Source organism: Saccoglossus kowalevskii, chromosome 6 (genome assembly GCF_978046115.1).
Source record: "Saccoglossus kowalevskii chromosome 6, keSacKowa6.1, whole genome shotgun sequence".
NCBI classification, from domain to species: domain Eukaryota; kingdom Metazoa; phylum Hemichordata; class Enteropneusta; family Harrimaniidae; genus Saccoglossus; species Saccoglossus kowalevskii.
The window spans coordinates 24,107,134-24,123,859 of record NC_140646.1 but is presented as its reverse complement, the minus strand read 5'-3'; the positions used below and the strand labels follow the sequence as shown (position 1 = coordinate 24,123,859).

At 36.3% G+C, this 16,726-nt stretch overlaps 2 protein-coding genes across 4 annotated transcripts in view; one reads left to right on the top strand and one right to left on the bottom strand.

Annotated features, from left to right (window-relative positions):
* Positions 1-5,865, top strand: part of LOC100378220 (b(0,+)-type amino acid transporter 1-like) — a 44,529-nt gene extending 38,664 nt beyond the window's left edge. For all 3 annotated transcript variants that reach the window (XM_006816886.3, XM_085500239.1, XM_085500238.1), the window contains 4 exons: positions 1,377-1,473; positions 1,675-1,824; positions 2,164-2,332; positions 3,910-5,865. In XM_006816886.3, coding sequence (XP_006816949.1) covers positions 1,377-1,473; positions 1,675-1,824; positions 2,164-2,332; positions 3,910-3,977 — 484 coding nt within the window. In that variant the 3' untranslated portion in view covers positions 3,978-5,865. The remainder of the gene's footprint in view (positions 1-1,376; positions 1,474-1,674; positions 1,825-2,163; positions 2,333-3,909) is intronic.
* Positions 5,866-7,643: 1,778 nt separating this feature from the next.
* Positions 7,644-16,190, bottom strand: LOC100378070 (aquaporin-4-like). The gene is made up of 3 exons (XM_006816894.3): positions 15,590-16,190; positions 8,512-8,592; positions 7,644-8,195 (listed from the first exon to the last, which is right to left on the bottom strand). The coding sequence occupies exons 1-3, from the start codon at positions 16,127-16,129 to the stop codon at positions 8,043-8,045; spliced, it is 774 nt and encodes a 257-aa protein (XP_006816957.1). The 5' UTR covers positions 16,130-16,190; the 3' UTR covers positions 7,644-8,042.
* Between the last annotated feature and the right edge of the window lie 536 nt (positions 16,191-16,726).

The window sequence follows — 16,726 nt, the reverse complement described above, 5'->3', positions numbered from 1 at the left end:
TTTATGTAATAAGTACATTGAGGGAGATTTTTTTCATAATATTTGTTGTTGCCCGTGCGCATGTATCAAGTTTACTCAATAAATTCACCATGAAGTAATGTATCTTGTTATTTATTTATTTTAATCATGAGAATTATTCTGAAAAACATGGGCTGGTTATTTGAATTGTCTTCAGAATATGGTAGATAGATGAGATAGATTTGAAAGTGATGTCGTAATCAACATTATGCTAATTAAGCCGTGAACACATGTATTCATAAAAACACTGAAAAAGGATCATTTTGCTTTCATAACGGTATCATTGCTCGTGCAAATTGGTTCAAGTAGTTTCATGTATTTCTGGTTCTTGTAATAGGTGGTTACAAAAAAAGCTGTTTTACTGACTTCCAATCGCCAGCCAGGCATATACTTTCCATTGTTTCGCCATCAATATGATGTAAAATTCACTCACTTTTCAATACATAAGAATGGGGAATGTGTCAGTAATAGGTCTTGATTACTGGTAGATTTGAGGAATTTGTGGGGGGGGGGGAGTGATGGATAAACAGTTGTTGTTAGTGTTACCCTCAAGACTGCCTTTAGCTTTAATTAAGGGACGACGTCAAAAGATCGATGTCGGATAAAAAACTTTAATAATTCCTTTAGTTTTTTTCCAAACCCCCCACTGAAACTTAATCGATAAATATTGGTCATGGCGTCAGACTACATTCCCCATTAAATACAAATTGATAATCGGACAGTAGTATTGCATAGCAGTTGGTTGTCGGTTGGGTGTAAAAAGATTTTACAAATGCACCTCATTTGACGCACAGATTTACATTCGAACCAAACCATTTTTCTGTTTTTTTCCCTTTTCTATTATTTCTGTCCATGATTGAATAGAAAAAAAACGAACTACAAATACTCCAAGATTTTTTTGACTTCATTAAAAAATAAAATCGTTTTTGTAGGATGGAAACTTTTTGAGCTCAAAACCCCCCACCCCCAAACTAACGGAAATAAGTTTTTTATCCGACATCGATCTTTTGACGTCGTCCCTAATAGACACACAAAAAAAGATTTATCCCTCTAGCAACTGGAAATGATAATGGCTAATAAAATTATTTTATTTAAAATTATGTACATTATCTTGTTAATAATATGCATTTTGCTAAAAAAAAAAAAAAAAATAAACATGTTTCAAACTGTTTTGGAGTTTAGTGTATACATGGTTATTAGTTTGAACCTTGCGCAGATTCACTATCTAATTAATATTAATGAATAAATTAGTACCCCGTACAGGAAGGTCACCTCAAAGTCTCTTGGGTGGTCACTATAAACAGGTTTGACTGTATGATGGTTTTATGAAATGTACCGCTTGCTGTTTGCTCCATTAGATTGACGTTTGTTGCCGCTCGTGAAGGTCACATGGTTGAAGTGCTTTCCATGGTACATGTCAAAAGACTAACACCGTTTCCAGCTGTAGCTTTCACGGTAATTATTCTCGCCAAATTTTTATCCAACATTTTTCTATAATGTTTGTTAATTTTGGGACCAAATAGATACTACTTGAAAAAAAAATATTGTGGTTAATATTGTAAAAGGTATAATTTGCAAAAATGTGGTGTTTCTTGTCATCAAAATTACAATTGTTTGAATCGAAATTCAAATTTTATCTCGTTTATTATTTTCCAGTCTTTTCTTTCAATTTTGATGATTATTCCAAGTAACTTCGACCAACTGGTAAATTACTTCAGTTTTACTGCATGGCTGTTTTACGGTGGCACGATGTTAGCGCTCATTGTCATGAGATTTACCAAAAAAGATGTCAAAAGGCCGATCAAGGTGAGTATATTTTAGTCTTCATGGAAACAAAAACTAGCTCCCTCTATTGGTGACCAGCATCCACTATTGATAGGAATAAGAAATGTATTTCGTCTTTTTTATTCACTGAAAAATTTGCGAACTGAACACGCCTTTAAAATTGATTAAGTTAACTTTCAGTTCATATCGTCCTAGTTTGATATACATCACACTTTCTATGAAACTAGTTTAATCTTAAGTTTTCCTCGTCTTATCATTGTTTGGGTTAAAATGATTACAAGTTACATGTGTGTTTATTACTATATTGAAACTGACTTGCAAATTGTTCGATATTTAAAAAAAAAAATTTCTCTGTTCCAGGTGCCGATAATCATCCCCATCATTGTGTTTCTGGCTTCCATCTATCTGGTAATAGCGCCGATTATTGATGAACCAGCTCTGGAGTATCTTTATGCAACTATCTTCATTTTCGCAGGTCTCATTTTTTACATCCCATTTGTCTATTACAAGTATATACCACCTTTTATGCGTAAGTATTTCAGAATATTTGATATTTATGTGTTTTCTTACCATTTTGAATGCCAATTTTTGTTTGTGCTTAAAAAAAATTAGTGTAAATTTGATCACATTTTGTGTAATTTTCACTGAATTTAGACTTAATTTTTGACCAAACTGACCTAATATAATATTGTTTTAGCTTTTCATCAAAACATTTGAAAATATATGTCAACATTTTCTGTTAAAAAGAGCAGACTACAAATGGAACTATACCGTTAAAGTCCTATTATAAACCACGGTTTATATTACAATGTATCAATTTAAAAATTGGGATCAAAAGCTCAAGTTCGGGGCGCGGTTTCTATTACGTACATATTGCAATCACTAAATGGGCGTGGTCATTTTTTGTCCACAACACATGCACAAAACAAACAATACACCGTACAATCTCTTGAATAGGCGTCGGGGAAGAGTGAAAGGCCTTATTTTGGTTCTAAAATAGGCGTTACGAAATGTTGAAAAATTACAGTCAATCAAAAAAAAATTCCACATGATACAAAAAATACTCAGTATTTTTAATGTAATATGCATTTATTTTTTTAATTTTCTTGGTAACGAAAAGTATATTCGTGATTATTATTTAGTAGTGATTACAATAACGCACGAAAAATAAATTCATTGAATTTTTATAAAATGCAAGTAAAATTCAACTTAGTTTCCCCGTAAGCGAATGATTTCAGTCACATGTAAACAGCCGATACGATATCCGCCATGTTTTTGAATGCTCACGTGACGTATTATTGACCGGATAGGTCAAGTCTCTAATTAACCAATCAAAATGCTGGATGGTGCCCACGTGTCTAAATTACATAGCTCATTTAAATATGTTAATGACAGTTCAGCGACCTCATCGTGAACGGAAGAGATTTCCCGATAATGTAGTGCGATCTTTTGCCTTTGATTTCTATGGGAAAACTGCATGATTTTTTTTTTAAATCAAGAAATTATTTGTTTTCGAAAGATAAATTATTCTTCAATGCTCAGTTTAACACTTTTACAGTGATAAAAGCTCATTGTCTAAAACTTACGAAACACAGACGTATTCAGAAAGAGTATTGACAGAGGTCGCCACCAGAACAAAAGCAGTTTCATTGCCTGTCTGACATCTTATCACCGCTGAACAATAAATAGGTGTGAATATTTTTGGGCATGTTGTCGAAACAAATGAATAGGATTAGGAACAATGCCGTTTTGGAACAGCTGGTTGAAACAATGAAGTCAGTCACGGTCTTGTTGAATTGGGGGTGCGGTTAGTAATAGGTACTTTTCAAGTTTTCAATTTTTGTTAAGAACTCTTTAACCCCGAAGCCGGAATTGGGGGTGCAGTTACTATTACGTATGCGGTTTATATTAGGACTTTAACGGTACTACTTATTAAAGGTTTTATTAGTTTTAGACACCTTGATTAACAAGACAGTGTGTTTGTGTTATCACATTATTTATTTATGAATATCTGATCAACTACTTTGTTCTGGATGTTTCATTGATTTAAAAATGCATGTACTGATGCATTTCTCATATTCAATCTGTTCTGTTTCTATCTTGCAGGTAAATTCACAATCTTCTTCCAGTTGTTGTTGGAAATTGCACCAACCAAAACCATGCCAATCGGCTAAGTACCAATAAATTATTGTACATACCTACTCAGCATTAGAAATTGGCATTACTAGTGAACCTTGACCCTAATCAGGAAAGTAGAAAGCAGAGTTTCATGAACTACAAGAGGTGCTGTTCAAGTTGAATGTGATGCTACTTTTTATGTGAACACATTTAGTGTGTGTTTTTTCACTGTGTGCGCTATGCAGTATCGGCATCTTCTTGTGATGATTTCAAAGTACAAAATTACAGTGAATATTAAAATCTGAGTTTGTTGTCATCTGCCGGCAGGTAGTCTTTGTCATTCTGACATTTTTATTATGAAAAAAAACATTTTGACTGAAATATTTTAATTGTTTCTTAAAATGATCATATTCTAAATAAGATCAGAATTTAAAACAACCAAGATTTCAGGAACACAAAATTCAACTCTATATATGGTAATATGTTAATTACCACCTTAGTGTGCAGTGTGCAAATTTATGTAGTTACCTTATTTGGAATTTATGTTAATTGGGTGATTATGAATTTGGAATGACAAGTTCCATATTTGGCTGTGGTGTGTGAGCAGTGTGCAAATTTATGTAGTGTTATCTTATTTGGAATTTATGTTAATTGGATGAACATGAATTTGGAATGACAAGTTCCATATTTGGCTGCCGTGTGTGAGCAGTGTGCAAATTTATGTAGTGTTACCTTATTTGGAATTTATGTTAATTGGATGATCATGAATTTGGAATGACAAGTTCCATATTTGTCATGTATGAGCAGTATGCAAATTTATGTACAACTACTATATTATAGTCTTTTCAAATTTCATATAAAAATATTTGAATGAAATATATAAAAAAAAATTAAATTACTTTGAGGAATGTACAGTTTAGAGTGATTACCAATGCAAATTTATTCATAATATGCAAATTGTAGAATAGTTGACTCTTCACCCATTACTCCATGTTTTGACAGTATCAGGGGTCAATTTTATGACTTGTCTGGAGTTTAAGAGCTTCCAAAGGAAAACATAGTCTTGGTTTTTTTTTTATATCAAACTGAGAGAATTGTTTCTTTTATAGAGAAAATGTACATGTAATTAATAAATTGACGGAGGTTAAAGCAAAACATCACTGCCATTAATATAACAAGAAGTTGAATGAATTATGTACATGTAAAAAAAATATATATACTTACAGCATTCATAAGTGTATATTATGTATTATAAGAAAAAAAAAGTGTTTGTTGTGACGATCACAAACTTGCTGTAAATGTTGGCTTCAACTGAAAAATGCTCTATAGGCATAATTTTTTTTTTTTTGAGTGATTTTTTTTTTTTTTTTTTTTTACTAATATATTTCATGGGTTGTACTATTTTTAATGGAAGTATATTATTATAATAAACATCTGTAGTTGAAAATACTCAACATTGTAAAAAAAAAAAAAAATTCTGAGTACTCGCTGTCCATATTAATTGTTTTTAACTTTTTCTTTAGATAAGGAGTTGTATTTCAATTATAGGGGGGGGAAATGCTGCAAAGGATTGTGCGTATTTATTACTTCGCTGTTGTTTTCTCTGGATAATTTCAACCTGTTTTAGTTGTAGTGTAATTGTACATGAGGATTATCCTACTCTACTCCGTCTAGTTAAACAAAAGACTGATAATATAATTTACAAATTAGTTTATATCATGTTTGGATGCATGATTTTATTCAGTTTGCATTGTTTCTTTGGGTACCAATAACTTCGGAATCAGTGCTTTTTTTTTTTTTTTTTAATTTTCGATTGTATATTTTATGAAAAATATAATCTACGTTGTTTCATTTATTTGTAAGTCTTGCTAGACCCAGAATGGCGGGTAATGTTTTGCGATAATAGCCAGGTATACATTTATAAATAAAATGAAAAACTGAAAATGTCTCATTTTCTTCTCTTCAGAAAGTAGATGAACTTGTAACATGTACACACACTGAAAGGACTGTAGTCGTCGCACCACGCATGGGTCTCGTATAATATAAGATGGTGACTTTGACTGTTGTGCAGATCAACAAGTCCAATCTGAGACGTTACCAAGCTTTAATGGGGTATTTTTAGGTGATTGTAAGGTATCAAACGAGTCACCGTCAGTAATTAGTCATGTCGCGCCCAGGTCAGACCTCATACTTGTGATTTCCATTAGAAGAGCGCATTGGATTATGGTAAAACCAATGTTGATCAACACAAATGGCGCACTGCGACGACCACCGCCCTCTAAATGTGCTTCAGTGTTTTGCATTAAATGGTAGTAACGATTGCAATACGGAAATTTGAAATATTAGTGTGGAATTGACACTTAGATACATGCGGGACAATAGCTGCTAGAATTGTTAAATATCGTATATTGGAAAATGTTTATTTTTGGTGATTCAAAATTAAGTTTGGGTCACTAGGATTACATCAGTAAAGTTAATCACAGGTTGTGACTGTGCTGTTTCAAGTGTAACAGTGACATGGGCAAGATGTTGAGGCTGTTGAATTATTATAAAACAACATGGCTAAGAGGTGTGATAACAGTCTAGTCCAGATTCCAATTGTCCAACTCCAGAATATGCTGTAAACATTCCCATGAAAAATAAGCCAACGTGGCTCTCCTACACAGATGTCATGGATTTTTGAGGCAACTTGCAGGTTTGTCTTAAAATAAACTAAAATCCCTTCCTAGTTCCCTGTACCCCCTATCCTCCAATGGACAGGGACGGTTAGGCAGGCTTTAGAGAGCCAACAAGTTGTCTTAAGGATCACAATATTTCTGATGTTTTTTCCCTCAATACATGAACAAATGCTGTTTAAGTTTTGACTCTAGGTGGCGGTATTTCTAACAAAAAAAGTTTTCTATATCCTTTCACGCTACGGAATTATTAACGGATGTTATTTTGTGTTCAACAAACATGGCGCAAAGCAACAACTGTAGCGGTTTAAAACATTTCTACTATTTGCAAGAACATTAAAATCTGTTAAAAAGATATTCTCTGGCGGCAGGCCACCGTGTAATGACATCCGTATGTGCAGCTGAATAAGTCGCCCTCTAGTGACAATATATTTCAAAACCTTCGTTTTTTCTATGATAAGTTGTGCTTCAAGTTTTGATTCAATTATTTTTATTAAACAAAATTTGTACAAACTATATAAATTCAACACAATGTATATTTGTAAAGATTGTGAAACATTAAAGTGGCAATAGCTGTGACATACCAAAATATTGTTTTAGATACATTTGCAGGTGAAAAGTACGCCATTTCATTAAAAAAGTGTGGTGCACGACACAGATTATTATGGGAAATAACATACAATCTTCAGTGAAAGGCCGACAGAGAGGCTTAGCCCCCTCAAGATGGCGATGTATTGAACATTTCGTCCAGGGCCTCCGACAGTGTTGACATCTTGTAGCGTAATACCAGAGTGTCGCTTGACAAAACTAGATTTCAATAGATGGCGCCCTCTGGAGACCCGGACGCAACCCCGCGTATATTTTCAATGTGCACATTTCGGCGATGACTTCTAAAAATTAACACTAATGACACATGAAATGTTTTATTGAAAATAAAAATCGGAGAGAAAAAATCAATAGCTACAACTATTGCCACTTTAAAATAGACTTTGAATTTTCCAGTTTTATTATCAAAAATGTAATGCTGTTCGAAGAAATAAAAGCGTCTTTGTGATTCGTTGTACTACCCACAATACACCATTCGCCTCATGGAGAATTTGTGTTCATGTCAAAAAGCTGAGCGTCTAACTCTCGCATGTCAAATCCAACCCGTTCAATGTAAAATAGTGCTGGGGTTACCATATTAGTTTTAAAACATGTATTTATTCATACCAATGATGGGGGAACTTGTTTCATATGCAGTATATGATAAGAAAAATAACTCGTAATATATTTTGAAATTTGCCTAAATGGACCTTCAACCGTGATCGTCGCGCGTCCGCCACAAAACTTGTGTAGTTATGGCGCCCGCAGGCGACGAAACTCAAGGGTATGTTCACGCAACTTTTGATATTGCCTGTCATATTTTTGTCCACGATTTAGTGACGATGTAACCAATGTCATCAGTTAGACTGTTGAAACCTTTTCCTCAATGAGTTCACTGTCTTGTCTGGAGAGCATACAGCTACTGATAGTGTCCTTGGTGGTTTTGGCGGAGAATAGGTACTCGTACGTAACACCCGCAGTGATGCCACCTAATATTGGTCCAGCCCAGTATATCTACGGAAAACGATATGCTGTTATTTCAAAATTGCCGTTAGAGTTGGTCTTATCGGTATGGAGCAAACAAGATACCCCCAGTCTTTATTTGCACTTTGTGATATATTTGAATACACCTTACAATCGCGAACATATCAATTATTTTTTAGTGACTGAAATAGTTTCACATTATGAACGATACACTCACGCTAAAAGAGTGTCATTGCATTGACAAACCTGGGACATCGCGGGCAACGTGTATACCCTACAGATATATCCTTCATTTGTTCATACCAGCCACGGACTTCGTTCAACATCGTCTACACAGTTTACTTACCCAGTGATCCTCCCAGAAATTCATTATAACCGCTGGGCCAAATGAACGAGCCGAATTCATGCTAGCCCCGGTGAACTGAATCTGAAAATAAAAACAAAGCAATACTTAAAAATGTCATTTAACAACACTATGTAGTATTCAAGTATCGAGATTTGTTGTCAGTGTGTATATTTCTCCTAATTCTAGTTGACGAAAAAACATGTACACGTATATGTGTAGAGAATGTAAAAGAATTTGATGTCTTTGCACGAAGGAAAAATTATATGTCGAGATTGCTTTTAGTATGTCTTAGTAATTTTTCTAATTGCTAGATGTTTCAAGAAATGGTGGGGCTCTTCATCTGGGGGCTTTGTCTCAAATCTCGTCTAAGGAGCTTTTTTTTTTGCAGCCATGAATTCCTAAGTCGGTTGCGACCGTAAAGCAGCTTTTTTCTGACCTATATGCGGATAACAACGTTATCTAAGAGGCGGTGGTCGTAGCCTCGCGCCTTGTTCGTTATGAGACTCATAGCAACGTACATAACACGTGTAAAAAACCGCCACTCTTTAATATACCACGCAATACAACTACAGTTGATTTGGCCCTACCAAAACGTGGCCGGCGATCACACACAAACAATCGCACACATCTTTTTCGCTCACGAGAACTAGTTTCAGGAACCAGCTAACCGTCGCAAACAAAAACGTCACAACCTCCTGATTCCATGCCTTTAAATTACAAACTTGATTTATCCGTAGTCAACCCATGTTGAACATAATCGTAAATTAAAAGTTCATCTATTGTGACATTGATTTGTTTATGTGTTTGTGTATGGTTTGTGTAATGGTTTTAGGTTAAATATAAACAACGCATCCTATAAAATAAGTGATTAATTGCTCTTTGACGATGACATCGAAAAGTTCGGGTGCTTTTAGTTGGACAGTAAATTACCCACGACGGAACCTTAATTCACGAATCCCGTCAACTGCAAACAATGTTAAGGTTTTGAAAGAGTGTAAAGCCAACTTTAATGTTGTTATATTGTGACGCGTATTCACAAAACTGTTATTTACCTCGCTGTTGCGTTTTTACCAATCCAATTACTAGTATATGAATACAAGATAATATACAAATTAGGTGCATTGTCATTTTTTTCATTGGAAATGTTGATTATATTTTGTTATTACTTTTGCCCGATTCCTATAACAACTCTAAATGAAATATCGTAAATGCTTACACTGCTTTAATGCTCGGCATAGGCTGGGAATAAATGAAAATTTACTATCCTCGTTTAATAAATCTGATATTTAAGTCTAATTCATAGACATCCTGTATATATCATACAAAAATGAAATCACCGAAACCCAGTGATTTTAATTTGGGATCAGTCTTATTCAAATCCAAATGAAACAACTGGATTGGCCAGGCAGGCACCCTCGCCATTCCCAGAAACGCTCATGCATCAATCATACTTAAAACAGCCTACGTTACTGCACGAGCTCATATCTTGTATAACTACCGCTTAAGTTATACATAATACGCTTATAATAATTCATATAGATTTGTTTTTACATCTCATTTTGACCCATTGTGTGCTTTATGAACTAAATCGGTACAGGCGGAAACAGTTGAATTAAAGCAAATATACAAAGCAGATTTGAATACTTCGAGAACAACTGTCAACAAACATAGTAATCTCTGATTGGTCCGTCTGTAAGGTGTTACGTTTTTTTGGGGGGGGCATGTCGGGTAGCTTGGCATTGTCTCGAGGCGGTCTCCACATATTGACATCTCAGGCAACAATAAATAAATTATGTGTTTTACGACTGAATCGTACAGGTGTCCTTAGACTGGCGCAGTCGGGGCGATTAATTCGTTTTTGTAGTTTAAATAAAATAAAAAAAAATCGCGAAATGGAGGTGTTAGCGCGAAATCCCTTGTAACTGCGAAATCACCCCGACTGCCATTTTATTCTGCATGGCCCTCTATCAACACTGCAGGAACCCGTCGATTTTTCAACGGGTAATTATGTTAATGAGTGTTCTAATAATTGACAATCATCTAAGCCAATCACAACGTCTCTTCAACTGACCTCTGGTCGAGAAGACGTCGGCTGATTGTAGCAGCCGTTTTTTTTTTTTTAATTCTACGACTAGTACGAGTTACTTTTTAAGTCTATTTACGACGACTACAACAAACTCAAATTTCAACGTGCAGCCATGTTGGGTCTGCAATGTGACCTTTACCATGTTGACCTCATTATGCACGTATTTCCGCGCCCACCTCATTATAATATGTGCATCATGAATATTTAATAGCAATGAATTTCCTGCAGAATAAACCAGATTTCGCGATTTTTTTTTTATTTTATTCAAACTAAAAAAAACAAACTAATCATCCCGACTCCGCCAGTCTAAGGTGTCCTCCACCTTTTGATGTCTTAGTTTTCTAATAACCCTAAACTCACATAAGTAGTGTACATAATGGCGTCCATTATTCCATGATGGTGCATTCCCGGGAATTCAAAAGAATCATGGACGATGGACGAGCTGTTGAAATGCGAATTACGATTATGTGTCGAATATCATAAAGAAGAATGCAAATCCCGTCTGCAGCACTGTGTCGTTCAGTCTGAAACAGTCACGTGGTGTATATGTCATTAATTTGCGCAGTACAGTATGCGCTGAAAACAAGATGTTTCACCAACTACACAAATAAAAAATAATCTGTGTGGTCATCACGTACCACGTGACGAATTGTTTAGCTAGACTAGCTGTGTATTCAACGTATTAAAAGCGTGCAGATACTAATGTGTCTGTATAAGATGAATAAATTTTAGGATTTTGAACCCAAAAAGAATATCTACAGGGTGGCGGGAGGTTCGTCACCTGCGCATGCGCGGTAATTGAGTCCCAAACGATGATAATAACACACGCTAAAACGCAAAGGCTCATGGGTTGACGCTTGTTTGTAAACAATGACACGCTATGGCCACCTGACGCATGCGCAGGTGACGACACCCCCGCTTTAATTTCAATTTATTGTTTATATTTGTACATCATGTTTATCGTCAGGTCATCCAAGTATATTAATACACATTGTGGCATGTACGGGATTATATTTGTGAATGAGAAATATGACCTAAAACATGATGAAAAGAATCTGAAAACCAACAATCAAATAGCAGCATGTGTGTTGCAGCGTTAGACTTCCGAAACAGAAAAATCTGTGATGGTTTTGTTGAATTCCAATGAGCAGATATCTGTCTTGATTTCAGAACTGACATTTGGGTAAGATCAGTATTATTAACAGCATGTTATATTTTATTTATTCCTGTCTCTATAATTCATATAAATACCTATCAACAGTTCGTTAATTGTTGTGTGCATCGAGGCATAGTCAGGGTAAAATTAGGATAAGCAGCCTTGAAAAGAATGGAGTAGACATATTGTCCAGACGCGTGCATATGGAGGTGAAATAAACACTCAAAAAACGGGCTAAAATATGAAGAATTTTCTCTGAAAACAAATTCTCAAAAACTTCAAAAACTCAGTATCAATTCAAAACATTTCTTTCCCACTAAAGTTAAACGAATATACTAGTAATACGTTAAGCCACAACGCATGCGCACTGTTACGGATAACTAAATGTCACCGAAGGAGTCTTGCTACGGTTGACCTTTCACCTACACCCCGACAAATGAGTAGCATTTATAAAGACGCTTCAGGGAACGTATACTTAGGTCTTGTCGACAACAGATGTAACACTAATATACACTTTACGAGCGTAATTTCGACAACATGTTTGTTTGGCTGAAATACAAGTACTGCTGAAGGGGGGGGGTGTCAGTTTTAGTTCAGCGGATTTCATGTTGCAAAAATGTTACAGTGGAGATGTTGTCACCTGCGCATGCGTCAGTTGGCCATAGCTTGTCATTGTTTACAAACAAGCGTCCATGAGCCATGAGCCTTTGCGTTTTTAGCGTGTGTTGTTATCATCGCTTTCCGCTCAATTCCCGCGCGTGCGCAGGCGACGACCCCCCCCCCCCCCGCTTTAACTGGTTTGTAAAAGAAACAATACATTCTATGGTAAACTTTGCATATTTACTGGGTTTCAATTTAGCACATGAATAATTCAGCTCAGGATATACAATACGTATTATATTTAATTCCTACAGCGGACTAGAGTCAGTCTAATCTTGGTGAAAAAACTGCACTGTCGAATTTAGGCGCTTCGTGTCACACTTAATATCGCAACCGCGTTGGTTGTCATCATTAGCGTAACTGTTATTTATTTAACACGCGTTATCTAAATTCAGACACATTAGTAATCTGCCCCCCAGACTGTTGTCATGGTAACCAGATTGTCAGATACACACCCAACAACATGATAACCAAACGCTTTGCTCGCTTAGAAATGTATTTTCCAATATTTATTAGTGAGAGAAAGCGGCTTTGTTGTGCTTGCAATTTATGTGTCAGAATAATTAGTTTAGCGGTCCAGTTTAGTCTGAACACAACAAGAAGTTAAAATGCAACAATTCAAGTTGCTGAGAGGGGCGTCACAGGTGGTATTGGAACCAATAAATATACGTGCTTTCATGATTATTGTCAGCACTGTTCGGCATTTTGCACGGAAGGAATGTCTTGCATACTTCTTTGTCGGATACAATTCACGTTTTACTTCTTCCACGTCAAACGGTATAGTTCGAGATCTCGTCAAATTGTAAAGTTCGAGATCTCGCCAAATGGTATAGTTCGAGATCTCGTCAAATGGTATAGTCCGAGATCTCGCCAAATGGTATAGTTCGAGATCTCGTCAAATGGTATAGTTCGAGATCTCGTCAAATGGTATAGTTCGAGATCTCGTCAAATGGTATAGTTCGAGATCTCGTCAAATGATATACTAGTACTAACTTCAAGATCTAAGCAGATAGTTGAAATAAGTGGAATTTAAACAAACGCTGAAATTGCTTCCAATGGAAATATAATATGTGCCAGGTGCAACAACAGTGAGTTACACATCATATAAAACATTCTTTGTAAAAAAAAAAAAAAAAAAAAAAACTTTTGTTTGGAAGAGTGTGAAAACTATTTGAAACCAATTACCACTTCAAAGTTTGCTGCGAGCACGTACGGCTACCATTTAGAATAATTGGTATCAAATGTGGTTATGTCACGTGACACTGCCAGTAGAGATCACCCGTGAAGCGATGATAGATTGACCGGTGTTACGTAGTTACGGTCACCACTTCGTGAATTAATCATGAAATCGCGTGGTCTAAACATGATTATTGTTGGTATGACAACGAATCGCAAGAATACCAATATTCGAAAAGTCACTCACAATGTGCCTTCAATTTAAGAAGTGTATTTTTTTGTTAAATTAAGTACGAGTCAATAGAAACATAGTATTGTCTCTAATAAACACCTGAACTGGACTGCATTTTTCTTCTCGGTAAAAAATGTCCGCTATGTCCGCTCGATCGCCATAATTTACGCACTGTTTATGCCTTAACAGAATAAATTCTGTCCATAGATCTAGAAGGAATACAGCCAATTTTGCACATGAAGTGAGCTTGCAACGCATTGTTCTTTTTATATCTCGTCGCATTTGTCAACAAAATTAATTTGCCGTGTTGCGTGTTTTCCATGGAGGTAAAAATATATTTTTTACCTCCATGGTTTTACCCAACCCAATATGTTCAAACAAGCCCTTCACAATATTGATGTCGGTTCCCCGGTGGACTGACAAAAGTCCGCGAGAGCTGTGTACCAATATGTTATATCTGCTATACATCAACCAACCAATCAACTTACATACATACATACAGAACGAGTCATTATACGGGGAGGGGCGGTTAGACATTGAACGGGCTGCTCATAAAACGTGGAATGGACAGTGTATAAATCGTTGATTTTAAGACCTTTTTAAAAAATTTCAATGGTTTAAAGTTTAAGTGCTGCTATTAGCAGCTTCGTCGTTGACTCTAAGCGTGCAAACAATATCACGGGTGACCATGAACAGGTAATATGAAACACCAACAGTAACAGTTCTTAAAATAGCTAGCAAATATATGTGGTCGGTGACAAGGTGACAGCGAGCTAAGCTGTGATAATAAAATAATGTACGTTACATCCGTACAACGAGTATGCCGATCTTGTTTGGCATATCTTGGCCTCCTTGTCGCAAATAAAAAAAAAGTGGTGGCAGCAGTGTGAGATTTGCCCCGCCCATGAAAATAAAAATCGGTCAGCATCATTTTACGTATTCGTGACATACATACGTGTATATTTCGCACATCCAGTGTCTTAAATAGTACGACTTGGGTTGGATAAACACATTGTTGTTGAAGCTCACGAAAGGTTTAGGGCGATGACGTTGACGAATGGTCACCGTTCAATCTCTCTGTTTACAAACATAGTTCGGTGTTGACCGTTGCCCATTTTTTAAGTATATCTCAAGGAGGAACTATTCTCTCCGTGTCTGCGAAACTAGATTCGGAACCAAGGTTCCTACTGCAGTAGGGATTGTCGGAGGTGTCCGAATTATCCTACCGACCGAGCATAAAATGTTTAAAGTTGTTTTCACATATATTTGGTAATCGGTTGACGTTGGATAAGTTTATGAGCGTAAACAAACATGTATTTGTTTAAAATTAATGCATAATAATACTAGAAAAATGTAAAAAAAAATTACTATTATTATTTAATGGTAGGTTATTTTTTGTTATCTGCGTGAACTATGCACATAATGGTAACGCGTAACTTTGGTAGCGATAAGAACGCCGATAGAAATAGTTAGCGAAATGCAGTGACGTGGCCTTGACGAGCAGGATAACAGCGTCAACCTTTGTGTACAGTACTTGGAATCGTGGCCAACACCGATGTGCTTGTTGAACAACCGCGACTAGTTTCGTGGCAAAGGTACTCTTGTAATATGTTACTTATTGTGGATAGGATGTTATTTTATCAATTGCGCGTTCTTTATTCTATGTGGGGATATTGTTAAATCATATACCATCGGTTTATTGTTAATTTAAAATTTCGTTTCAATAAATATTGTTTTTGGTTATTTTTTTACTTTATGGTTGACTTACCGCAAATAAGTGGCCAATAACAACGGCTATTCCTATGGCTAATGAGGCGGATCCTTGTAGATCTTTTCTGTTCGGATCGATGGTAGCAAAGACTGTGAACACCAACTCAAACGTTATCAAATACTCGATGGCGAATCCTTGCTCGACGGCAACGCCAGTACCGAGTGAAGTCGCCCCGAGACCTCCCCGGACACCGGCTGGCGTAACACCATAAATCAAGCCAGCGCCAGCAACCGCGCCGATACATTGGGCGATCACATAGAGAAAAGCCCGCAGAAAACTGATTTTTCTTGTAACGAGCAACGCACAAGTTACTGCCGGATTGATATTCGCTCCACTGACGTGTCCAAAGCACTGCACCATTGTGGCGATGGTGAGTCCAAAACACAGTGCTATCTGTACCATACTCGGGGTATACGGTGGATTCCAGCCACATGTTGAACCTATCCCGATAAACACGAATAAGGTGGTGGCGAGAAACTCTCCAACGACAGCTCGCCAAAACTTTGGATCCCGTAGATCGTCTTTGCTGCTCGTCATGTTGATGCACCGTACCTACTGATCAAACTGATACGTAGGTATGATGGTGTGCGAGCTAGTATTAAACTTTGCCCACTATATGCCTCGGTGCAGTTAAATGGACCACACGATAATGCAGAAGTCTCGTCAAAAGGTCATTAAGTTCATCAATGTGAAAGATAGGGTAACTTTGCAGACGTGATGTCATGCGTGACGCCTACCTGTATAAAAACACACACCAGAAAATACCTAATTGGAAAAGTGTTCATTTTCTCGAATCACAGATGAATTTACTTTATTTAAGTATTACATTTTACAGATGAACTTGATGTGAAATCCTAGTTTGATGTTAAATGTCATGATACTGATTCAATTAACATGTTTTCATTCAATACTATTATGAACAATAATTATTGTACGTGTTCTTCGGCGATCAGTGGTCTCATACTTTTAGTACTATTAGTGGGTACACGCTTAATATACACTATGGTGCAATACAGGGGAACACAATCTCCCTCAATATGGTGGCCTGCGAGGGCGCACTGTTCCTCCCTAATTCAATTGCACTCTTAGTACTTTGGCAGTTGTTCCACATACGTCAATCGACACACGTGTATA

What these genes read in the sequence shown, in the direction of transcription:
- LOC100378070 (XM_006816894.3), bottom strand. Translation starts at nt 16,129, where the DNA reads ATGACGAGCAGCAAAGACGATCTACGGGATCCAAAGTTTTGGCGAGCT. An exon ending in TTATTGGCCACTTATTTGCG is followed by an intron (nt 8,593 to 15,589) that starts GTAAGTCAACCA and finishes TTTTATTTTCAG; the next exon opens with ATTCAGTTCACCGGGGCTAG. An exon ending in ATTTCTGGGAGGATCACTGG is followed by an intron (nt 8,196 to 8,511) that starts GTAAGTAAACTG and finishes CGTTTTCCGTAG; the next exon opens with ATATACTGGGCTGGACCAAT.